This window comes from Macaca mulatta, chromosome 14 (assembly GCF_049350105.2).
Source record: "Macaca mulatta isolate MMU2019108-1 chromosome 14, T2T-MMU8v2.0, whole genome shotgun sequence".
Classification (NCBI taxonomy): Eukaryota; Metazoa; Chordata; class Mammalia; order Primates; family Cercopithecidae; genus Macaca; species Macaca mulatta.
In genome coordinates, this window is record NC_133419.1 from 16,153,731 (window position 1) to 16,178,491 (window position 24,761).

The 24,761-nt window shown below is 48.1% G+C and overlaps 1 protein-coding gene and 1 long non-coding RNA gene across 2 annotated transcripts; both read left to right on the forward strand.

The window, feature by feature from the left end:
* Positions 1–1,427: 1,427 nt before the first annotated feature.
* LOC144334213 (uncharacterized) lies at positions 1,428–4,160 on the forward strand. Its single transcript, XR_013403805.1, has 2 exons — positions 1,428–1,557; positions 3,547–4,160. It is a non-coding gene; the product is annotated as an uncharacterized LOC144334213 (long non-coding RNA).
* Positions 4,161–14,392: 10,232 nt separating this feature from the next.
* Positions 14,393–15,535, forward strand: APLNR (apelin receptor). Its single transcript, NM_001047126.1, is given in 1 exon segment — positions 14,393–15,535. A coding segment is annotated over 1 exon segment (1,143 nt).
* Positions 15,536–24,761: the final 9,226 nt, after the last annotated feature.

The following is a 24,761-nucleotide window of genomic DNA, read 5'->3' on the forward strand; positions in this document are numbered from 1 at the left end:
AAAACCCTTCAACAGCTTTCCATTGCTTGGAGGATAAAGGCAAAACTCCTCAAGGTGTCCCACAAAGCCCAATGTGGTTTGGCTCCTTGTCTTCTCTTACAACACAGTTCTCATTGTCCTCTGTTCCAGCCTCTCCCCACTTCTTTCAGCCTCTGTTCTCTCAAGCTCCCAGCTTCCGCAGGACCATTGTATACACTCTGCCCAGTGCTTGCTGTAATTATTTGTCATGGTTTTCACCTTTCTGCCTTCTTATCCTGTAGCTCTCAGCACTGTTACCATTTTCTTAGGCAAGTTTTTCCAAATTTTCCTGACTAGGTCAAACTCCTATTATATATGTATCCATTCCTGGATTCCCCAACAGGCTGGCTAAACATCTATTTCCGGCACTAGAGAAACAGGGTCACTCCCGATTTTTCATAACATGCTATTTGATTCCTTTTAACATAAAACACTTTCAAAGATGTCATTATGGGAAAAATAAGGCTTTTGGGGAATTTCTTTACACCTATCTTTAAATTGTTTGTTTTCATTTAAAATAGATTATGGAGGGGGCCATGATATTTTCAGTCCTTTAACGTCTCTAAAAGTCAGACTCTAAAAATCCTGTCTGTGGACATAGCTCTCCTTGTAATACTTTGCACCGTTACAGCTTTACTTTTTTACATCATTCTTTAGTAGATGCCTCTCCCTGACAAGGCTCTATCTTTCGAGGGCAGAGTCCTGGGTGGGGTTTTGACTTACCATAGGGCCCCCTACAGAGGAAGGACTCAGTGGACATTTTTTGAGTGAGTCACAGAGCCCTGAAGCCCCAGCTCTGGCTCGGTCGTTAATTAGCTGTGTCCCCCACAACCTGTCTGTGCTGAAGTTCCCCCGTCTTACCAGAGTGACTGCTGCCTGAGACACAGGAAAATGTATTTCCAGAAAGAGAAAGAAGGAAAGGAAAATATACACACATATTTTAAGAGGTTTGTCTAATTGAATCTGTGTGTGACCTTCAGGGCCCCAAGGCTGACACTGGAATAACTGGAAGGGCTCATGGATAAAGAATATCTCCATAGACACCTTCTTACTTGGGCCAACTCAACTGTGTGGCCACGCTTTTTCCCATGCTAAAATTAGTGAGTGTATCGAAAGAGATTTCAGTGCAAAGTCCATTGAGATAAAAGATTCAGATAAGGGGCTCCGCAAAGAAACAGATGAAAGGGCACTTAAGAAATGCTCAATGAATGTGGTGGGTAGAGAAATGAGTGGAAGCTGGGATCGCTGTCCTGCGAGCAACCACAAGGTGGCGCTGGGTGCTCAGCAATGAGATTCCTGCCTCCAGGGACTTGACTCAACTTTTTTCTTATCAATGTTAGCTTATTAAAAAAACAAAACAAAACAAAACAAAAAAACAGTCTCTTTCTAGTCCATAATTTTCCTTAATAAAACAGGGTAACATTTTCCCTTTCGTATGTTGTCTTTACAGGGTGACATGCTTGAGGAAGAGTGATGAATAATACTGAGGATGATTCAACGTCTCTTGGTTTTACTTCTGCACCACCCAAAGAGAAAATAGTAAGACAAGAACATTTCTTTTTCTATATCAGTGTCATAATATGTATTATTACAGTGCGGTGTAACCACATGTCAGAAGATAATGCGTAGCTGAAAACACTGAACTAGGTGGAGGGGCTGAGGCCTTAATTCTCCGAGACTGGGACCTATGCTGGGTTCTAGGGCCTGTTCAACATCAGAATCATCAGCTGGGCAAGTTCCTTTTGCTAAGGGTTCTTCTAGCTCCTGAGCCATAAGGTTCTGGGGTAGACAATTCCAGGTGCCACAGGGCCCTGGAAGAAGGAGAGAGGTTGGGCTTAGGTGGGCTCTCTGGGATCTCAGGCTGCTGGGTCTGCATCCCGGTGGCAGGGCTGGCAGCCAGCGCTGGGACTCCTGGTGCTCAGGGGGAGGTGAAAGCTGAGTAGCAGCTCATCTCCACCAGAGGTCAGCATCACCGAGCCGTCAGAGGCACAGCAGCCAAACAGCCAGGCTCAGGAGGCAGCTCCGTGCTTGAGCTGGCCCACCCATGTCCAGTTCTTCTTTCCACCTTGCCAACCATCCTTAGGCCCCGAGCAGTCCTAAGAGTGGGAGATGCTGTAGCACTAGTGTTGTGCCTTTTTGGCAAGGGTAGATTGCCGCTGGACCCTGGGACTGGTGGGTCATTCATCAGCAGAGCCCTGCATCAGCAGAGCATCTGGGGCAGCCACCTCTCTGTGCTCACGCAAAGTTGTTGACTAACCCACTGGCTTCTGTCAAAACCTCGGGCAGGCAGGGCAGCGCGTTCCACACTTCAAGGAACTAAGATGGAAAATATCATTAAAGAAGGGGCATAAGAAAAAAATATGACTTTACAAACTGTTTAAGATTTGGAACTGTCTACCGTGGTAGTGAAGACTGCAGATGCTCTCTCTAATCAGCTCTCCTCGGTCTGAATCCCATCTCCAATACTGAGAAATGGAGAGACTTAGACTAGTTTCTTATTGTTTCGCCTCTCAGTTTCTACATCTGTAAACTGTGAATATTATCATTCCCATTTGTCACTATTGATCCTCTCTACCTATTGGGTTATTGTGGGGATTAAGTGAGATGACTGTAATAGGCAATGTTAACTGAGCATTCGCCCTGTGCCAGGCACGGACCTAAGTCTGGGATCTAAGCCTAGTATCTCATAATTCTGACAATGTTGTGTACGGTTACCCCTATTTTATAGTTGATGAAACTGAGGCTTCATATACTAGCAGAACTAGTGTTTGAAACTAGTCATTTTTGCTTCCAGGGTTTACTTTTTAAATCGTGGCCCTTCACTAGAATGGTGCCTGCTGGTGTGGAGTAAGCACTTAATAAATAAGAGCCATTATTATTATTGTTATTATTATTATTAATTTTGTTTTAAGTTCTGGGATACATGTATAGAACATGCAGGTTTGTTACATAAGCATACATGTGACACGGTGGTTTGCTGCACCTATCAACCCGTCGTCAAGGTTTTAAGCTCTGCATGCATTAGGTATTTGACCTAATGCTCTCCCACTCCTTGTCCCCCAACCCCCACCAGGCCCCAGTGTGTGATGTTCCCCTCCCTGTGTCCATGTGTCCTCATTGTTCAACTCCCACTTATGAGTGAGAACATGCTGTGTTTGGTTTTCTGTTCCTGAGTTAGTTTGCTGAGAATGATGGTTTCCAGCTTCATTCGTGTCCCTGCAAAGGACATGAACTCATTCTTTTTTATGGCTGCATAGTATTCCATGGTGCATATGTGCCACATTTTCTTTATCCAGTCTATCATTGAGGGGCATTTGGGTTGGTTACAAGTCTTTGCTATCGTAAATAGTTACTAGTGTTATTCATTACTATTGTTATTGCCGTTATTATGGAGTCATTCATGGCTTGATCTTTATGTCTACAGGTTGATGAGTAATTAGAAACATGCTGGTTTTACAAATTATCTTTTTATCATCATAGCTGTGAACCCCTGTGAATTTTTCTCCACTCAGTCTCACTGTCCTTCAGACAGGTGGAGAGAGCAGGATCCATCTACGAGATTTCTGTGCCGTCCCCCTTCACCGAAGCAACAGCAGGTCATATCTGAATGCAGAAGCAAGACCTTGTGCTGGGAAAACACAACCTGGCTGTAGAGCTCTCAGGCTTCTAGAGTCAAAGCCAAGGGTTCAAATCCTCTCTCTATTACTCAGAAGCCAGATGGTCCTGAGCCAGTGAAGTAACTCTCCGAACCTCAGTTTACAAATCTATAAGATGGCGATCATAATGTAAAAGATGGCATTAAAACTTCCATTGGGAAAAAGCATTTGAGTGTGCTTACACAGTGCCTGGTAGTAAACTTTACCTATTAGGATGCAATACACTACCTATTACTATGGGAGTAATAGTAAGAGACTACTACCTGCGTTGGGTATCTAAGCCTAGTATCTCATAGTTCTGACAATGCTATATTCAGTTACCCCTGTTTTATAGCTGATGAAACTGAAGCTTCATATACTAGCAGAACCAGGATTTCAAACCAGGCCTTTTTGCTTCCAGAGTTTACTTTTTAAAATCATGGTCCTTCGCTAGAACAGTGCCTGCTGACACGGAGTAAACAATAAATAAGAGTCATTCCTATTATTATTATTTTTTTTGTTTGTTTGTTTGTTGGTGACAAACTACCTGTGATTGGAAAATTGGAATTGGAGTCCTCTCCTTAATATGGGCCTTTGGTCTGAAAAACTGCACCTGTTTCCTAATGAACCTACCCATTCTAACCCGTCCTCAAAGATGCCTCCAGAGTGAGCATCCTAAGGCTTAGATATGATCCTTCAGCTCAGCACTATCCAATAGGGATATAACAGAAGTTATATATGTGATTTTAATTTTCCTAGTAGACACATTAAAAAAGCAAACGAGGCTGGGCATGGAGGCTCACTCCTGTAATCCCAGCACTTTGGGAGGCCGATGTGGGCAGATCACTTGAGGTCAGGATTTTTAGCCCAGCCTGGTCAATATGGCAAATATGTCTATGTCTCTACCAAAAATACAAAAATTTTCCAGGTATGATGGCACATATCTGTAATCCTAGCTACTCGGGAGGCTGAGGCAGGAGAATCTCTTGAACCCGGGGGGCGGAGGTTGCAATGAGCTGAAATTACACCACTGCACTCCAGCCTGGGTGACAGAGCAAGACTCTGTCTCAAAAAAAATTAAAAAATAAGTAAAGGAAACAAAAAAAGTAGACTTCATTTTAACAATGTACTTACTTTAATATATCCAAAATGTTATCATTTTGACATGTAATCAATAGAAAAGATTACTCTTTTTTTTTTTTTTTTTGAGACGGAGTCTCACTCTGTGGCCCAGGCTGGAGTGCAGTGGCCGGATCTCGGCTCACTGCAAGCTCCGCCTCCCAGGTTCACGCCATTCTCCTGCCTCAGCCTCTCAAGTAGCTGGGACCACAGGCGCCCACCACCTCGCCCGGCTAGTTTTTTGTATTTTTTAGTAGAGACAGGGTTTCACTGTGTTAGCCAGGATGGTATCGATCTCCTGACCTCGTGATCCACCCGTTTCGGCCTCCCAAAGTGCTGGGATTACAGGCTTGAGCCATTGCGCCCGGCCCCGAAAAAATTACTAATGAGATATATTACATTCTGTTTTCATACTAAGTCTTTGACACCCAGTGTGTGTTCTACACCTGCAGTGCCCCTCCATCTGCCTCGCCACGTTTCTGGCCCTCCATAGCCACACGTGGTGAGTGGCTCGCCCACTGCACAGTGCAGGGTTAGCTCTTCAGCAGCCCCTTATCAGCAGCAAAACGGCATGTGCTGATTTTCCTAGCCTTATGTCACTTTAGTCCTAGGACATTTTAAATTTTTTCTTTCTTTTCTTTTCTTTTTTTTTTTTTTTGAGATGGAGTCTTGCTCTGTTGCACAGGTTGGCTTGAAGTGGCACAATCTCGGCTCACTGCAACCTCCGCCTCCCAGGTTTAAGCAATTCTCTGCCTCAGCCTCCCAAGTAGCTGGGATTACAGGCGCCCACCACCACACCGAGCTAATTTTTGTATTTTTAGTAGAGATGGGGTTTCACCATCTTGGCCAGGCTAGTCTTGAACCCCTGACCTTGTGATCTACCCTCCTTGGCCTCCCAAATGCTGGGATTACAGGCGTGAGCCACCACACCCGGCCTTAAATTCTTCCTTTTGCATCTTTGCATCTTGGCCTGCATCTTTCTGTCCACACGGCATTCTTTGCATGCTCTCTCCTTTACCTTGCTGAATCCTTATACCAGTCCTGGGGCAGTAGATATTCTAGTGACTCCCATTTTACAGATGAGAAAACCGAGACTTGAAATGATCACACTCCTTGGTGCTCCATGGCAAAGTGACTTGTAAGTGGCTACCTGACTCCAGCATCTTTGTTCTGAACCACTCTTCTCTGCTGAAGGTTGAATGGGCAGGGATGCTAAGACTGGAATGGGAATGCGCTGCTGGGGGCAGAATTAAGTGTCTGGTCAACAGAGGTATTCAAGAGACACCTGGATGGTCGTCAGAGTGGGTGTGGCAGAGGAGATTTCTGCACTCAATTGGGGTCAGGGATACAGGTTGAAGATGCTCGTTGCAGGTCCAGGAATCTAGGATGTTTTCCGTTCCTGGGGGAGGTTTCTGGGGCATTGTGGTCTCCAGTGCCTGTTTAGGCCCCAGGGTGGAAAGCTTGATTTTTTCTTTAGCTGTGCAAGGCTGGCCTTCCCCAAGCTCCCTTTGCCTTTGTGCAGCCTCTGGGCTAATGGCGTTGGTCTTCTCCCCTGGAGGGCCTGGCCCAGCATCCTCCCATTGTCAGTGCTGATATATATCTCATTAATGTAGACTCACTGTCAATATTTTTAGAAACACCGTGTTGCTCTCCTGAAGGCTGGCAGGGCTGGGTGTGAGCCAGCCTGGTCCTGTCAGCCTCTTCCTTACCTCCTTCCTGCCTCTGCTGTACTTCCTGTCCTCACAGCCTCCTGCCCAAGTCCCTCCTCTCAGCCAAACAAAGACTTCCTCTGCACCCAACCTTTGGGGGTGGGAGGAGAAGAGAGGGTGGCATAGGGACACCTGGACAAAACCCTTTTGCTCTCCCTCCCTCGCTTTCCCCATCGGTAAGGTCAAGGGTGTGGAGTAGATCGCAGCCACAACCTTTCAGCATCAAAGGCTGTCTCGCTTGCTTTCCTGTTCTCCCCACAGTGAATCCTTTTTAAGGAAGGAGTCTGTTGATCTAACCCACCTTGTTTATAAAATCGTAATGAATTCATCTGCTCAGTTTTTATTCATCAAAGGCACACTGAGCAGCATGGCGTAGCCAGAGTCCCCACACTGACTTGTTAAAAGTCCAAGCTCGCGGTGGTGGAGGGTTGTCTTATGATAGGGTAAGAAGAATGTGCCGTTTCCACAAGATTTCATGAAATGCTGATGCTGGCCCAAGCTACTGCCTCTTTCCCCACTTCTATCATTGAGGGCCTCTGATGTCAGCGTGGGAATCAATGGGCTAATAAAATTTTAGGCATCTTTTCTGTTCTAAGTCATGGGAATCCAGTGCCCTATCCAGATTGTCCTAAGAAAGTTCTTTCTTTCTTTCTTTCTTTTTTTTTTTTTGAGACACAGTTTCACTCTTGTTGCCTGGGCTAGAGTGCAATGGTGTGATCTTGGCTCACAGCAAACTCCTGGGTTCAAGCAATTCTCCCTCCTCAGCCTCCTGAGTAGCTGGGATTACAGGTGCCCACCATCACGCCCAGCTAATTTTTTGTATTTTTAGTAGAGACGGGGTTTCACCATGTTGGCCAGACTGGTCTCAAACTCCTGACCTCAGGTGATCCACCTGCCTCGGTCTCCCAAAGTGCTGGGTTACAGGGGTGAGCCACTGAGACCGGCCCCTAAGGAAGTTCTGATTACTCCTGAGGTTATAGAAATGGGGGTCCTACAATCCCAGTGCATTTATTAGAGTTCACTATGTATGGGGTGCTGTGCCAAGTAATGGGGGGATGGGTGGGTAATGATCGGTAAAAGGGTGACAGGAGGTGGGTGGGAGATAAGGAAAGGCTTCTAGACTCCTGATTCTCGCAGTCTAACAAATAGCCCACCACACGGGGCTTGGTGCTGTAGTGGGGAGAATGGATTCTCATGTGATCCTGCCATTCATCAGTAAGAGGGTCAGTTTGTCTCCCACTTTTGATCTTTTTGGCAAGAAACCCACTTTTCCAACCACATCTGGAAGCCATAGCCCTAATTCCCAGAATCACAGGAAGCTAGACCTGGCTGACCCAATGTCCTCATGTACAGATAGGGAAACTGAGGCTCAGAGAAGGGCAAAAGCCTTCCCCAGAGTACGAAACAAGCTAGTTATTGGGGTTCAGGTAAGATATCAGTGACTCCTAAGAGACCTCCCCGATTTACACTATCTGAAAATGCCAATTTCCGTTTATTCACTGCATCATTCTCCAGTTCATCTTTCTTTGTAGTGCTTATCATTACCTGAGTTCACTGCATTTATTTAATGTTTGTTGTTTTGTTTCTGTTCCACCTCTAGAATGAAAGGGCAGGAAACCGAGGGCATAGCTTGAATCGTTCACACTGTATGGCAAGTGCCTCAAATAGAGCCTGGCACATAGTAGTTGCTCAATATTTTCTGAGCGAATGAATTAGGATGGGATTAGAACAAGAGGGTCAGTTTGTCTCCCACTTTTGGCCTTTTTGGCAAGAAACCCACTTCTCCACCCGCATTTGGATGCCATAGCCATAATTCCCAGAATCACAGAAAGCTAGAACCAGGCCAGTGAGTGAGTTTTCTTGCTGTCCCCAGAGACCAGGGAGATCTGGGAGTTTGCAGTATGGCCTTAGGGTTTGAAATAGCACCAAATGGTGGGGTTGGGGGTGGAGAGAGTTGCTTGAGGGGGTTTCTGTTTTAATTATCAGAAAGCAGCTGACCATTTGTTTTTGGTCAGATAAGCTGCTAAAGGAGGGGGTGTGTGTGTGTGTGCGTGTGCGTGTGTGTGTGTGTGTGTGTGTGTGTGTGTGTGTGTGTGTGTGTAAATTCCTAAGTGTGGGCTGGGCAGCCAAGTTCTATCCCGCCTGTGTCCCTGCCTTCCCTTCCCCTTTCCCTCAGATAACACCACCAGCTGTTAGGGACACAGCTGTGGCTGCCTCTCGGGAGGGAGAGAAAAAGGCGCTGTTGCCCTGGGTGAGTTCCCCAGCTGTGGAGTTCAAAGCAGACCTGTGAAGTGAGGGGGCTGGAGCGGAGAGCTAGGAGGGAGGAGGTGAGAAGTCCGGAAGGGCACAGAAAGGTACTACTTCCACTCTGGTGTCCCCAGCCCACAGCTTTGGGTAGCGTCTGGGTGAGGTCCCAGCAGAGGGGTTCAGCTTTTCCCCCCTCATCTCAAACTCTTAGAGAGATCCAATGAAGCACCCCTTCCTGTACGCCAAGCAGGATGTTTATTCAGATCTCCGATCCCACTACATACAAGCAAGCACACTCTTCTACACACCCAATGTGCATTCCTTGGGTGAATGTGTGCATTCATGGCACACTCGTGCCTACAATACACAAACATGTACACTCTTCTATACACGTGAATGCATGAACCCAGTGCACATGATAGCCCATTATGCACAAGCAAGCACACTGTTCTACATGCATGAATGCATGCACCCAATGCACATCATACCTCATTATTCACAAGCAAGCACACGTTCTACCTGCATGAATGTGTGCACCCAATGCATATCATACCCCGCTATGCACAAGCAAGCACATGTTCTACCTGCATGAATGCGTGCACCCAATGCATATCATACCCCGCTATGCACAAGCAAGCACACGTTCTACCTGCATGAATGTGTGCACCCAATGCACACTCATATCCCCACGCACACACAAGTTCAGCCTGCTCACAAGCACCTACAGAATTCACATCCAAGTGGCCTCGTGGCACACAGAAAACTTGCATTCACAAAGCACACACAGCCAGCATGTCCCTGGGCACAGGCCAAGTCAGGCTCTGCTTTTTACACCAGGCATGAACCTGGGGGTAGGGTGGGTGAGGGATATTGAACCACTGACTCCAGAGGTCTCCCAGAAGTCTGGGCTGTCCTCAAAGGGCACTAGCAGGTCTGGAGTGCTCTTCTGCCAGGTGTCATTCATCTCGGTCTCATCACAATGCTCTGAAGAAATCACCCAGGAGAGAGAGGGCAGTTCCCCAGGAAACCTGTTCAGGCCTCTCCGGGGCAGGCCAGCTCTGGGCACCCTGGCCAACAGACTTGCCTTAGCTATTGGTTTGCCCGATAGCTCAGAGTACATTTTCCTGGATCACTTTAGCAAAAGTCACCTTGTTAATGCAGTAGAGCGGCTCTGGGGTGAAGACCCAAGTCTTTACACCCTTCTCCTGAGTGTGTTTCTATTGCTTTAATTCAACAGACTTTTACCAGGTGCCAAGTAGGGTGGGGGGCAGAAATGAAAAGAAGGTATCTGTCCTAGGCCTTGTATATGTCTAGTCTGTGAGGCCCAGGAACCACACACTTTTGAGCCCCAGGACACACACGGTTCATCTTCAGCTACTGGTCTCATTTTCCAGTCTTTCTTCTGTGTGGAATGATGCAATGTGGAACAGGGACAGATTAGATCAGGCGGGATGAGGAGTGAGCTGGCTAATTCTGCTCACTTCAGGCTGTCATTGCAGGGGGCACTCAGGTCATCTGGCTACAGCTGGTTCCTGGTTGGAGGCCGGATCTTATCAGCACTCTACCCTCTCTGGTCCCAAACGGTGGCCTCTTCCCAGCCCTGGCCCCCAATTCCCTCCCCTCTCAATGAGTCTGGTAACTAGTGAGATTAACCGCTCTTTACCCCCTCCAGGGCACAGATCCTGGAGGTCGGCAGATGAAAGCGATGGATCCATATCCTTTCCCACGGGGGTCTCCAGGCTCCTGTCTGGCTCAGCATTCCAGTGGGAACAGCTGAGGGGAGGGAGATGGGGACCTGATTTCAGGGACACGCCAAGCTCATTAGCTCCCCTCTCTCTGTATTTCTGGCTGCAAAGGGCACAGACATCTGCGTCTTTCTGGGAGAATCGTGGCAGAACTGGGATCACTAGGTGTCTCAGACTTGGTCTTTATCCTGGAATGTCCCAAGCAGTAATGTTTACTCTTAAAAGGGACATCTGTTATGACCTGACCTGAGCCAAACTGGTCCCTGCACAACTCCTAGGTCCCCTTTGATAGATAAAGATAGCTTACCGCTGAAGAAGTCTGATGTGGCCAATGGTTAACTATTTCTACCCAGGATATAATGTCAGGATATAATGAAACTATTATATCAGGATATGATGAATGAATCATGATACGATGAATGAATGTAGGGATATAATGAAAACCATTCTGCCATCTGCGCAGAACTTCATTAGCCAAAAATGCAGGGGCAAGAGGCCCCAAGCAATTCCTACCCTGTGTACTGTGAGGTGGAGGGAGCCCCAGTTCTGGATCCTATTGGGTGTCCCAGCCCCCACTCTGCAGAATGCCAAGATTCCAGAGGCAGAGTCCTGTTAGCTTTCTAGCTGGCACCAGGCACCCAGGAATTCTCTTTGGCAATGGCTAGATCCAGGGTGGCTTCTGGATCAAGTCTATGGTGCTAACCCTAAGTGTACAGATTATTATCTGCAGGATTCTTATGCCCTGTCTAATCAATGTGAGACGTGGCTCTAAATAGTCAATCTATTTAAAATCTCACCCGGGAGAACTTATTTTAAGGTAAATTACAGGTATCCTAGCATCACCCTACATTTCTGTAATGCTTAACAGATTTCAAAAGGATTGGGCGTTTTTCTTTGGGAGCATGGTGGTTTAGTCCATGGGCTCAAGACAGCTTTGGTTCAAATTCTGGCTCATTACTGCTGGGTGATCTTGGCTAAGTTGCTTCACCTCTGCATGCCTCAGTTTCCTCATCTGTAAATTGAGGCTAATGAGAGCACCTGCCTCCTAATGTTGTTTTGATGATAAAAAGAGCTTCTAATACATATATGTAGAATGTATAAAATGTTTAGAAGAATGACTGGGACACAGTGAGTGGGCAACATGTAGTCCTCACGAGAAACACCAAGATATTCATCACTTCACATTGCATTTAGGTGAAGGTCACGGGATCTTTCTAATCTCTCTCTGCAGCCTTCTCTCCTCCATCTCCCCACTGCACTCTAAGGCTTTTTCAATCTTTGCATTTTATGTCTCCTCCTCCTGGCCCATCCTCTCAGTTCTTCTGCTGCCTTCTATTCTTGGCAAGCTCCTGTATAAAGAACACAAACTCGGGGGCCAAAAACATGTTTTACTTACCATGGTCTGTTCTTTTTTTTGAAATGATAATTGATTTCCAAAATTTACAAGTATGAAAATTTCTTACCAAAATCCATCATTTGAAATTGTCTTGGAAAAATCCTAAGACACAGTCATGCTGGGGTCCAGCTTTCTGCATGGCAACCAGAGACTAGAGCTGAAGAGGCCTCCCTATGATGGAATGGGCACCCTCCAGTTTGCCACAGTCTTTTACCATTCTCTGTTGTCTCAAACTGCACTCTTGGCCTGTTTTTTTTTTTTTTTTTTTTTTTTTTGCAGGTATTTGAGTTTGAGTTCCCTGATCTCTGCAGATGATTTTCTGATCCACTTTCCCTCCAGACAATGGATTCCAGCTTTCGTAGTAACTTAAGAAAAATATATATCGTGAGACAGGGTCTTGGCTATGTTGTTCAGGCTAGTCTTGAACTCCTGGGCTCAAGCGATCTTCCTGCCTTGGCCTCCCAAAGTGCTGGGATTATAGGCATGAGCCACCTTGCCTGGCCAATTCCAGCTTTTGTAAGTCTTTTGCCTTGGATGTGGTTAAGGCTCAGCTCCTGCTTTTGTTCCATCTCACTATTACCCAACTTTAGGTGGTGGAAATGGTGCGTATTTTTAAAAAATCTTACGTCGTGCATCTTCCTTCCTTCCTTCCTTCCTTCCTTCCTTCCTTCCTTCCTTCCTTCCTTCCTTCCTTCCTTCCTTCCTTCCCTCCCTCCCTCCCTCCCTCCCTCCCTCCTTCCTTCCTTCCTTCTTTCCTTCCTTCCTTCCTTCCTTCCTTCCTAGAGGTCCTGGAGAGGTGATGAGATGGGGCAAAGTGAGCTTCTACAGAACTTTCCCCACAGCATCCTCCAGTGACTGCGTCTCTTTCTAGAGACCCCTCTCCTCTAGCTCAACTTCCTGACCCCCTGTGGTCTTATACAAACCTCTTGGTCCACGGAGGATAGTAAAAACCTGAGAACTGAAATGTATCCAAGTTCTCGCCACGTAGTAATTCATACACTCCTTCTTCCACCTATGGATTCCCCTTTTCCCTCACACGTTACGTCATCCATCCACTTACTCACTCATCAGCCATTCACCGGGCCGGCAGGGCAAGGTGGCTCATGCCTATAATTCCAGCACTTTGGGTCATCTGAGGTCAGGAGTTTGAGACTAGCCTGGCCAATATGGTGAAACCCTGTCTCTACTAAAAAAACAAAAAAAAATTAGCCTGTAATCCCAGCTACTGGGGAGGCTGAGGCGGGAGAATCGCTTGAACCCGGGAGGCGGAGGTTGCAGTGAGCCGAGATTGCAGCATTGCACTCCAGCCTGGGCAACAAGAGTGAAACTCTGTCTCAACAAACAAACAAACAAACAAACAAACAAGCAAACAAACAGCCTTTCACCTACGACATGCCAGGTACTGTGTTATGTTCGTGCTTGGAGAAGAAGAAAAGCAAACAATCAACTGTAGCAGAATTCACTTTATTTCCTTGGGCAAAACATTGACCTTGTTGGGCCTTTGTTTCCTACAGATTTAATGACTTGTTTAGAGATAATTTTGTCCTGGATTTCTTCCATCCTGTGACTACCTTCAACCTTCAAAAGCATCCTGTGCCATCTGCAAACTGCAAACTGCAGTCTACACTAGTGTAGGGGGATTTCTCTAGAAACCACAGAAGTTCTCAAGGGAGGGTCAAAGCCAAGGGGTAGCGAAAGATGAAGCCAGAGGCAAAGTAGGAGAAGACCCTCCTGTGACACCTGGTCTGGGTGAGGGCTGGGGGTGCAGGAAGGGAGCCAGGGGGCCAGACCTGCCTGCCAGGAGGGCCTGCCAGATGCGCTGACGATCCTGCGAAATCTTACACCCTCTTTGCTCCCTACCAGCCCTGGCTCCAGCTCAGGCTGGATTGCAATCTGCATAATGTGTCCCATTTAGATTGGATGGGAGGGGGTGAGAACAGGAGGGCGGAGAGCACTGAGGAGGGAGTGCCCTGAAGGGCAGGCAGGAAGTGGTGGCCAGAGGAAAGTGGAGGGATGGAGGCTGGGGTGAAGGTGGGTGGCAACCAGAAGGGGGAGGCGGGGCCAGGAGAGCAGACTTGCAAAACCACAGATAATGTTCAGCCCAGCACAGTAGGGGTCAATTTGGTCCACTTGCTCAGTGACAAAAAAAAAAAAAAAAAAAAAAAAGTGGGCTGTCACTTAAAGATTTTGACTCACAAGAGAGGGGCTGGTCTGGAGGTGGGAGGAGGGAATGACGAGTCAAGGAGGAGACAGGGACGCAGGAGGGTGCAAGGACGTGTCTTAACTGAGACGGGGGCAAGGCAGGAGAGGGTGGAGGAAATTCTGCAGGAGACAGGCTTCCTCCAGGGTCTGCAGAACCCAGAGGCAGCTCCTCCTGAGTGCTGGGAAGGACTCTGGCCATCTTCAGCCCTTCTTACCCTCTGAGGCTCAAGCCAGAAATTCAGGCTGCTTGCAGAGTGGGTGACAGAGCCACGGAACTGGTGTCCCTGGGACCCCCTGCCCGTCTTCTCTCCACTCCCCAGCATGGAGGAAGGTGGTGATTTTGACAACTACTATGGGGCAGACAACCAGTCTGAGTGTGAGTACACAGACTGGAAATCCTCGGGGGCCCTCATCCCTGCCATCTACATGTTGGTCTTCCTCCTGGGCACCACGGGCAACGGTCTGGTGCTCTGGACCGTGTTTCGGAGCAGCCGGGAGAAGAGGCGCTCGGCTGATATCTTCATCGCCAGCCTGGCAGTGGCTGACCTGACCTTCGTGGTGACGCTGCCCCTGTGGGCTACCTACACGTACCGGGACTATGACTGGCCCTTTGGGACCTTCTCCTGCAAGCTCAGCAGCTACCTCATCTTTGTCAACATGTACGCCAGCGTCTTCTGCCTCACCGGCCTCAGCTTCGACCGCTACCTGGCCATCGTGAGGCCAGTGGCCAACGCTCGGCTGAGGCTGCGGGTCAGCGGGGCCGTGGCCACGGTGGTCCTGTGGGTGCTGGCCGCCCTCCTGGCCATGCCTGTCATGGTGTTCCGCACCACCGGGGACCTGGAGAACACCACCAAGGTGCAGTGCTACATGGACTACTCCATGGTGGCCACTGTGAGCTCGGATTGGGCCTGGGAGGTGGGCCTGGGGGTCTCGTCCACCACCGTGGGCTTCGTGGTGCCCTTCACCATCATGCTGACCTGTTACTTCTTCATCGCCCAAACCATCGCTGGCCACTTCCGCAAGGAGCGCATCGAGGGCCTGCGGAAGCGGCGCCGGCTGCTCAGCATCATCGTGGTGCTGGTGGTGACCTTTGCCCTGTGCTGGATGCCCTACCACCTGGTGAAGACGCTGTACATGCTGGGCAGCCTGCTGCACTGGCCCTGTGACTTTGACCTCTTCCTCATGAACGTCTTCCCCTACTGCACCTGCATCAGCTACGTCAACAGCTGCCTCAACCCTTTCCTCTATGCCTTCTTCGATCCCCGCTTCCGCCAGGCCTGCACCTCCATGCTCTGCTGTGGCCAGAGCAGATGTGCGGGCACCTCCCACAGCAGCAGTGGGGAGAAGTCAGCCAGCTACTCTTCGGGGCACAGCCAGGGGCCTGGCCCCAACATGGGCAAGGGTGGAGAACAGATGCACGAGAAATCCATCCCCTACAGCCAGGAGACCCTTGTGGTTGACTAGGGCCGGGAGCGGAGAGAAGCCTGGTGCCCTCAGCCCTCCCCAGCCTTTGCCCTTGCTTTCTGAAAATCAGGTAGTGTGGCTACTCCTTCTCCTGTGCACATCCTTTAACTGCCCCCTGACTCCTGCCCCGCCCTGTCCTCCTCTACTGCTTTATTCCTTCTCAGAGGTTTGTGGTTTAGGGGAAAGAGACTGGGCACTACGGACCTGACCTTGCACAAGCCATTTAATCTCACTCAGCCTCAGTTTCTCCATTGGTATGAAATGGAGGAAAGTCATATTGATCTTAAAATGTTGAAGCCTCAGTCTGGACTCAATAAAAGCTTGTTTCCCTCCGCTGCTTTCTTAGATCTGCAACCGTCTTTTCTCCCTCCTTTCCTTGTAGTTTTTCCCCCCAACACTCTCTGCAGCTGTCGCTCCTCATCCCTGCCTTCTGGCACCAATCCCCTCCTATAGCTCATCCCCCCTCCGTCCATCCCTCCTTCTCCCCTGTCTACGTTCTTGTTCTGAAGGGCTACTAAGGGTTAAGGATCCCAAAGCTTGCAGAGACTGACCCTGTGTAAGCTCTCTATCCTGTTTTCTGAGTGTGAGGCAGGGAATGGGCTGGGGTGGGGGTGGGCTGTGTGTCAGCAGGTAATTAGCACTCCAGCCCTTAGATATGGGAGCTCCAGAGCTTGCCCTAAAATTGGATCACTTCCTTGTCATTTTGGGCACTGGGGCTAGGGTGATTCCTGCAGTTCCCCCATGGCACCACATCACTGACTAGATATGCTTTCTCCAAATTGTCCGCAGACCCTTTCATCCTTCCTCTATTTTCTATGGGAATTGGAAGGCAGCAGGGCTGATGAATGGATGTACTCCTTGGTTTCATTATGTGAGTGGGGAGTTGGGAAGGGAAACTAGAGAGAGAGGATGGAGGGGTGTCTGCATTTAGTCCAGACACTGCTTGGCTCGCTCCCCAAGTCCTTCTGTCTCTGACTTCCTGCAGAACTGTGAGCTGAAGGTTTTCCTCGTCTCCCCATCTTACCCCATCACACTGATTTCTTTCTTGGGCACTAGTACTACTTGGTGCCAAGAGTCATGTTGTTTGGGATGGAGATGCCTGCCTCGCCTCTGAGTGTTGTACTTACATGTCTATATGGACAAGCCTGGCATGAACAGCAGTGTGCCTGGATCATTTGGACGAACCTCCTCCCACCCCCCACTCCACTGCATCTCTGCTGTTCATACATTACCCTTGGCAGGGGGTGGTGGGGGGCAGGGACACACTGAGGCAATGAAGAATGTAGAATAAAAATGAATCCATCCCCCCACTGGATTTGGGGGCTCCAACGGCTGGTCCGTGCTTTAGGAGAGAAGTTAATGTTTGCACCAGGCTTCCTGTAGGGAGGTTCCTCCCCAAAGCAGCTGGCGCCAAGGCTTGGGGGCGTCCTACTGAGCTGGGTTCCCGCTCCTTCTTGGGCTCCATGAAGGAAGTAAGAGGCTGGTTGAGAGCTTCCCTTGGCCCCTTTCTGGTGCCTCCCCACCTGGCTTCAAATTTATGAGCATTGCCCTCATCATCCTTTCTTGTTCCAGAGTCAGTGGTCCTCTTCCTAAGGAGGTCTGCTTGCCATGGGCCAAAAGGCACTGGGTGGGTTTTTTTCTCTTCCTACCCTCAGGATTGGACCTCTTGGCTTCTACTGGATTGGGGATCTGGGAATAGAGACTGTGATGGGGCAGATGGCATGATGTCTACACTGCCAGAGAGACTGTGAGGATGAGATTAATAGTGGGGCCTTTGTGAGCTAGAGGCGGGGAGTGTCTATTCCGGGTTTTGTTCTTGGAGGACTGTAAAAGTGAAGGACAAGACATGGGCGATGGAGATAAGAAAAGCCCAGCTTGATATGAATGGACATCTTGACCCTCCCTGGAATGGCACCGGCTCTGGGGGCAGAGTGAGGAGGAGAGGGGAAGGGCTCCTTACAGCCTAGTCTCCCCATCTTAAGGCAGCATCTTCCACAGAGTCACCTCCTCTGCCCAGAGCTGCCCTCAGAGCATCCAGTGAATGCTGGTAGAGGCTTCTAGAAGGGAAGAAGTTGTCCCTCTGAGGCCCCCGTGGGTGACCTGCAGAGACTTCCTGCCTGGGACTCATCTGTGATCTGGGACAGAAGCAGAGGAGGCTGGCTGCTGTGATACCCCCTGACCTCCCCCAGTGCCTTCTTCAGAATGTCTGCGCTGTCTTCTGACCCTGTTAGTCACTGTGGTTCATCAAATAAAACTGTTTGTGCAACTGCTGTGTCCAAAGCCTCTTCTCATGAAAGTGTCTTGGGATAACCTCCAGCTTGCAAATGTTTCAGCATGGTGAGGGGGAAGCCGTCAAGAGAAGTGGGAGCTAAAAGGAGGGGGCGAAGTGAGGAGGGAGAGAGGATGGAGGAAATAGGCACCAGGAAAGGGAAAGGATGGGATTTAGGTGCAGAGAAGAAAAGGAAGAAAAGGAACAGGGTAGCAGCTAAGTGTTGTGCTCTGAAAAGCCACAGAACAAAAGGACGCACATTTTGGAGGCCAGAGCATAGGTCTGGGGAAAAATACTAGCATTTCTTGCCATGGAGGTAGACCTATTATTCATCTATCTATCTATCCATCCATCCATCCACCCATCCATCCATCCATGCACCCATCCATCTACTCATTTATGCCTTTATTCATTTACAATCTCCTATTGATTGACTCACTTAGTATCACTTGAGTAGCCGCTGAGTTTAGACCAGAAGCTTGAATCCCTGTTCTCCAATCAGAATTGCTCTGGATGCTTTTGAAAATACCCAATTCCTGGGTGTCACCCCAGACCTATGGAGTGAGACTCTCCTTGACTCACCCCAGATATTTACAATTACTAAAAACTCTTCAGATAATATTTTGGGACAGCCAGGCTTAGGGAATCTCTATCCAGATAGATTCTGCCCAAATTAAAGTGGGCATAGAAGACCAGAGGGTCAGAACCAGAGCCAACTGGGCTTTGGTGGTCATCTATTTGGGGGAGGGAGGAAGGGGCTGCAATGATCCTGGGATTGGCGTGGTGGTGGGGCTATTCAGTCCGGAGGTGTTTGTCATCTTCAACAATGATCTCCTGGGTATTAATAATGTTTGCAGACAATGCAAGAAAAAAATCACCATAGTAGAACTGATAGTAACAAGAGAGCTCGCATTTATGGAGTTTTGCCACTGTGCTAAGCATTTCCCAAGCATCATCTCATTTAATCCTTGCAGCCGTCCTTTGAGAGGGGGCATTTTCACCTCATTTTGCTCATAACGAAGCTGAGGCTCGGAGAGGTTAGTTAGACCTCTTGACCAAGGTCACAGACTAGTAGGTGGAAGAACGGGGCTTGGAACCAGCTGAATCTGTCTGGCTCCGAAGCCCAAAGTCCACATTCTCGACCATGGTAAGGGGATGTTTCTCCCAAAGTACAAATGAGGCAGCACCGGGCGTCTGGGAAAGTGAAATCTTCTCTGTGAGATGCATGGCACACAGTGGAGAGGGAATGGGGATGGGGAGGGAAATGATGGAGAGTACCCAAAAGATGGACGGGCGGGGGAGGAGAAGGGAGAGGGAGAAAGAAGAGAGAGAGGTGAGATAATGAAGAGAAAGATAGAGACAAGGGGAGAGAGAGAGAGAGAAACAAAGTGTGGGGAGAGAGAAACAGAGGCAGAGATAGTGAAAGAGAGATATAGAAGCAGGGATAGAGGAATCGGGAGAGAGAAAAGACAGAGGGAGAGGGAAGAGAGAGTGAATCAGGTAGACAGTGAAGGAGAAAGATAGAGACAAAGGAGGGAGAGAGAGGAGAGACACGGAGAAAGACAGAGAGAGTGAGAAGGAGAGAAACAGAGGCAGAGATAGTGAAAGAGATAGAGATAGAGGCGGAGGGAGGGAGAGAGGAGAGACAAACAGAAGCAAAGATAGTGTAAGAGACAGAGACGGAGGGAGAGAAGGAGAAGGGAGAGGGAGAAAGAGAGAGGAAGGAGAAAGAGGCAGAAACAGTGAAAGAAAAAGAGACAGAAAGAGGAAGGGGGAGAGAAGAGAAAAGAGAGAGGGAGATTGAGAGAGAGGGAAGAGACAGAAACAGGTGGAGAGAGTGAAAGAGAGAGAGAGAGGAGAGAGGAACAATGGGGAGAGAAAGAAACCCAGGCAAAGACAGAGACAGAGACTGTGAAAGAGAGGAAGAATGAGGACAGTGAAATAGAGACAGAGAGAGACAGAGAGGTGAGGACATAGGTGGGAAGAAGAAACGGGGAGGCAGGGAGGGAGACTGAGGGCAGGGAATCGGTGCCTGCTCTTCCTCTTCTGAAACACACCTGGGAAAACCTTTTGGGAATTTACAACGGTATCAACAGGCTATTGGAGCTACAATTACTATTATTTTTACAGATGCTGTAAAAAACCTCAGCAAGTCTCCTGGGAAATCTGAGGTAAGCTATCCAAAACATGATAGGGTTTTAGCTTTCCCTTGGCTGTGACAGCACTTACTAATTCACTGGTTCACACATGCCTTCATTTATTCACCCATTCATTCATCTGTTTGTTCCGCAAGTCCTTATTTATCACGTACGTGCCAAGCACTATGCTGGATGCAGGACCAAACGGTGAGCGGCCTCCAGCGGGCTCGCAGTCGGCTGGTGGAGGCAGACAGTGAAAGATTACAGCCCAGGATGTTGAGTTCTAAGGGAATGTGTGAAGTGTTCCAGGGCCTGTCATGGGGACAATGGAATGAATCAGGCAGGGTGTCAGGGGAGACTTTACAGCCACGGTGCCTGCCTGGAGCCTGCTCTGAAGCGTGGAGTGTGAGCGGTTAGTGGAGAAAATGTTCTGGGCAGAGGAATTGCCCACGGAGAACACAGCCCCTGTGAGGAACCGGAAAGAACACTCATCCTTGTTTTTACTCACCCCCACCCCAACTCTGGGAGGTTGGCCAGTTAGAGGCACAGAGAAAATCTTGCCCAGTTCTCATGGCGTGGATGCGGAGAATACTGGGGGCTGGGACTAAAATCCAGGAATGCAGGTCTCTAGACAGTTGATTGGGGAGTGTGCAGGGCTTTCTGTTCTTTTTTTTTTTTTTTTTTTTTTTTTTGTCACTTCCAGTTTCTTCCCTTCCTGGGTTTGAGCTATCTTCCTCTAAGTTATCTGCCAGGATCTCCTAACCAGGGGCTGGGAGGCCCAGGCCCTTTCACTCTGAGTTTGTTAAAAAGGGGCAGATGGATTCCGTGGGAAGATCCTCCCCAACTTCAGAAGCCGGGATGACCCCCAGCGCAATAAGCTTTAGACGTGACACACCTTCCTACCATCTCAACAGACACCCTGTCTGCATTCCAAGGAGTTCAACACTTGCAGGGCCTGATCTGGCAGGTCCAGCTCCTCTCAATCATTGCGCAAACGCTTATAAAGTCTCCATACACAGCATTGGAGACAGACACAAAGATGTGACCCAGGGAGCTTGAAATCAAGTGCATAAGAAAGGAGGTTCTCAGATGCTGAGCTCACTCTAGAAGTTTCCATTTCTAGTTAGAGCGTTGGAGTATCAGTGCAGTGCTCATTCATTTATTCACTGAATCTTGGTTTTTTGTTTTTTTTTTTTTCAGTGTCTGCTTCGTGCCTGGGACTGTCTTAGGAGCTGGAGATGCTGCCGTGAACGAGACACACCGTCCATGCCTTCATGGACCAACCAGAAGCACCTTCTAGTCTTACTTTCTCATTGAACAGAGGGGTAAACTGAGGCCCATGGTTGGGAGGGGGAAATGATTGACACATGGTCATACAGTGGGATGGTGGCAGAAGTGGGACTAGATCTCAGGTTTCTCACTGCCAGGCAAAAGCGTGTTCTGTGACTCTAGGCTTAGAAAGGAGAGGGAGTCTCTTATTGAGAATACACGGGGCAAGTGGAGAGTAAGATCCATCCTGAGCCACCAACTGGGAAGCAGGAAGGGCACAAAGGTGCTTGAGGATCATTCGAGGTTTTGTTAATAAACCTTTTACTGCAGAAGACTTTTAGACTTACAGAAAAATTGCTGATAGAATACAGAGTCCTCAGATATTCCACACCCAGTTTCCTTTACTATTAGCATCTTAGATTAGCAGGACGTGCTCGCCACAATTAATGAACCCTATTGATACCTCACTATGAACCAAAGTCCATCCTTTGTTCAGACTTCCTTACTTTTTTTAGCTCATGTTCTTTCTCTGTCCCAGGATCTCATGCAGAATACCACTTCACATTTAGTCATCATGTCTCAGACTTCTCTTGGCTGTGGCAGTTTCACAGGTTTTGTTTTTGATGACCTTGAAGGTTTGGAGGAGCATTGGTCAGGTATTTTGTCCCGTGTAGAAATATCTTTCTATGTCCATATATCAGGCACATGCTTGATAATGAGAAGAGGCAATACATGATATGCAAGTGATTCCTGCTCTTTTGGAGTTTAACAATCAATAATAAAGTGCAGTAAGCATATTGCAGAGGAAGTACAGGATGCAGAGGGGACAAACACCCATATTCTGGTCTGCACCACAAAGGGGTCCCAAGACAGGGCTAGTGCACTGGCTCAACGCACAGGCCCACGTTCAGTTCCACAGGGGTGTAAATGTCTGGCATTCTCCTACTTCCAAAGCCACCTTAGGGTGCATTTTCTTGCCTAAATAACTGGAAACCTGAGGACATGAGACAAAGGACTATTTGTGCTCAGTGAGCATCTCCCCCGATATTGTTCTGTACTTTATTACTTAGTTGTATGGCACATCTCTTGCTACTTGAGGCTGCTTCTTACATGGACAGTGGATAGTCAGAAATGGATTCCTCAAACCTACTTGAAGTACCCCACTTAGCCAGCACCCTAGTACTCCCAGCCCCTTGTCCCCTGAGCACAGGGAACAGGTCTCTAGAAAAGCCCTGATTTGGCCACTCTGTCTGGGCTCTGTATTCCTTCTCATCTCTTCTGCTCTCTGGGCAGCTCCTCTGGACTAGGGCTACATTTATGCATAGTCAGGTGCTCAAAGGATGTTTTCTTAAATAATTGAACAACTGAATAGAGAAAGTGCAAGAGAAAAGGTGAGAAAAGCTGGTTTTGCTTACAGCAAACAAGTTGATTGCTTTTAAAACAGCCCAGAAAGATGAAGTTAAGACTGGTGCTACAAGAGACACACTGGGATTGATGAGTACTAAGATTATTAACCCCTGACCCAATTAACCCAAATGTTCTGGTTCCTAAGAGCTGCCCTCTGGGGACTCAGTGACAGAACAAAGGATGGGCTGGACCATGGTCCAGGGGCTCTTCTGATCTTCTCAGTAGAATTTCTCAAATTATGGCATTGTGGCGACCTGTTCAGGGTTCATGCTGGAAACTATGTCTTCAGGTCTCTTTGGCTGGATGATGGTTTGCAAAGCTGGTTGGCTTCCTGGGGAAGTTATTGGTGAGCCAACTGGAGCTGACACTGAGTCAAACAGTTTCTGGGAATCCATGTCTGGACATCCACTGTTCATGGAGGAAAGACTCTTGTGGTGGGGGTGGGGGATGTACCGATTGAATAGAAAATAAGATCTTGGATTTCCCCCTGTATAAAAATACTCAAGGAAAACTTCTCTTCCGTTCCCTGAGAAAATCTGGGCCACATTTAAGGGCATCCAGGAGGATTTGGCAGTCTTTCTTCTGGGTCTGGAATATGTTCCTAAGGTCACTAGGTCTTCCTGTATGATAGGGATGAAACTGCCTCTGATGATAAGAGAGGGACCCAGGGAGGTGGAGGTTGCAGTGAACCAAGATTGTGCGATTGCAGTCCAGCCTGTGTGACGCAGTGAGACTCAGTCTCAAAAAAAAAAAAAAAAAAGAAAGAAAGAAAGAGAAAGACCCAGACTTTTACTCTACGTGGACTGGGTCTGGTCTCTGGCAGAAAAAAGACTCTGGTAGCAGGGCTGGCTAGTGACCCAGAGTCTGAGGACTGTCACTGCAACGTGCCAGGAATGAAGATAATGGATGCAACCCTTGCCCTTAGGAAAACAGATACACTAATATGGTGGTTAGCTGGCTTCCAGGATGAGACCTGGAAGCCCTTGAGGATTCTTAGGATTCAGCTGGTTGCAAGCTCTGTACTGGGGCACTGTCAGGGTCCCTGCAAGGTGGTGGTTACTTGCTGTGCAGATAATAAGCTATTTTTCTGCTTGGAAAAAGCAACACACCAATTACCAAAGGAATTGACTAAAGATAGACAATTGCAGGCTGGAGAAGGAAGTCATTCCTACTCTCATGGTTTCAGGAGCAGCTCAGTGGGCTGACGTGAGGAATGCCACATAACTGAGCTGCACAGAATTGTCCCTCCAGTCCCACTTCACTGGTAAAGAAATTGGGGCCCCGGGACACTGGTCCATTGCTAAGTAGTGGTTGATTTGGCTGGCACGGTTCTCTTGATTTTCAGGCCTGTTTACTTTCCACGTCACCAAGTTTCCTCCTTTCTATATTGTAGATGGCTTTGGAATTTGAAATGAAAAATGCAATTTTGAACCATCGTCTATAAGGGCTGACATTCTATAATTCTAAGAATGGCTAATGGTGGAATCTCAGGCATTAGAGCTGAAGACGGGCCTGAAAGGATAACTAGGATTTCGGTGACTTGAATGTGGAATGGGGGTGGTAGGAGGCATCCAGCCTGAGGAGACAGTGTGAAAGAGGGCAAGGAAGAGCATAGGAGGTCTGAGGAGCAGGTTGACTAGCTCATGTGTAGGGTATCCATACAAGGGAATGTGGAATAAAGGAGGAAGGATTAGACTGGGGACAAATCATGATGACTCATTCATTCGTTCATTCATTCATCAAATACTTGTTGAACATTTACCGTATGCCGCTCACTCAGCTAGCCACCGAGATTATAGTGATGAGATAGACCTTGCGTAGCTTAGCATTTTTGTAGGGAAAGATAGAAAATACACAGATACATAAACTAGCCATTTTATTAAATGGCCAGTTATGGAACACACTATGAAGGAAACAACATCTGAAGTAGAAAATAATATTAAGTACAACTTCAGAAATGGTGCTTAGGGTAGGCCATCTTGGAAGCTGACCTTTCTGTTGACATCTGAAGAATGAGAATGAGCCTGCTCTGTGCAAGGGAGGCTCAGAGAGTCCCAGATGCAGAAAACAGCAAATGCAGAGACTGTGAAGCAAGAAATATCATAGTAGGTTCTGGGAAGGTTGTCAGGGCAACTGGAAGGCT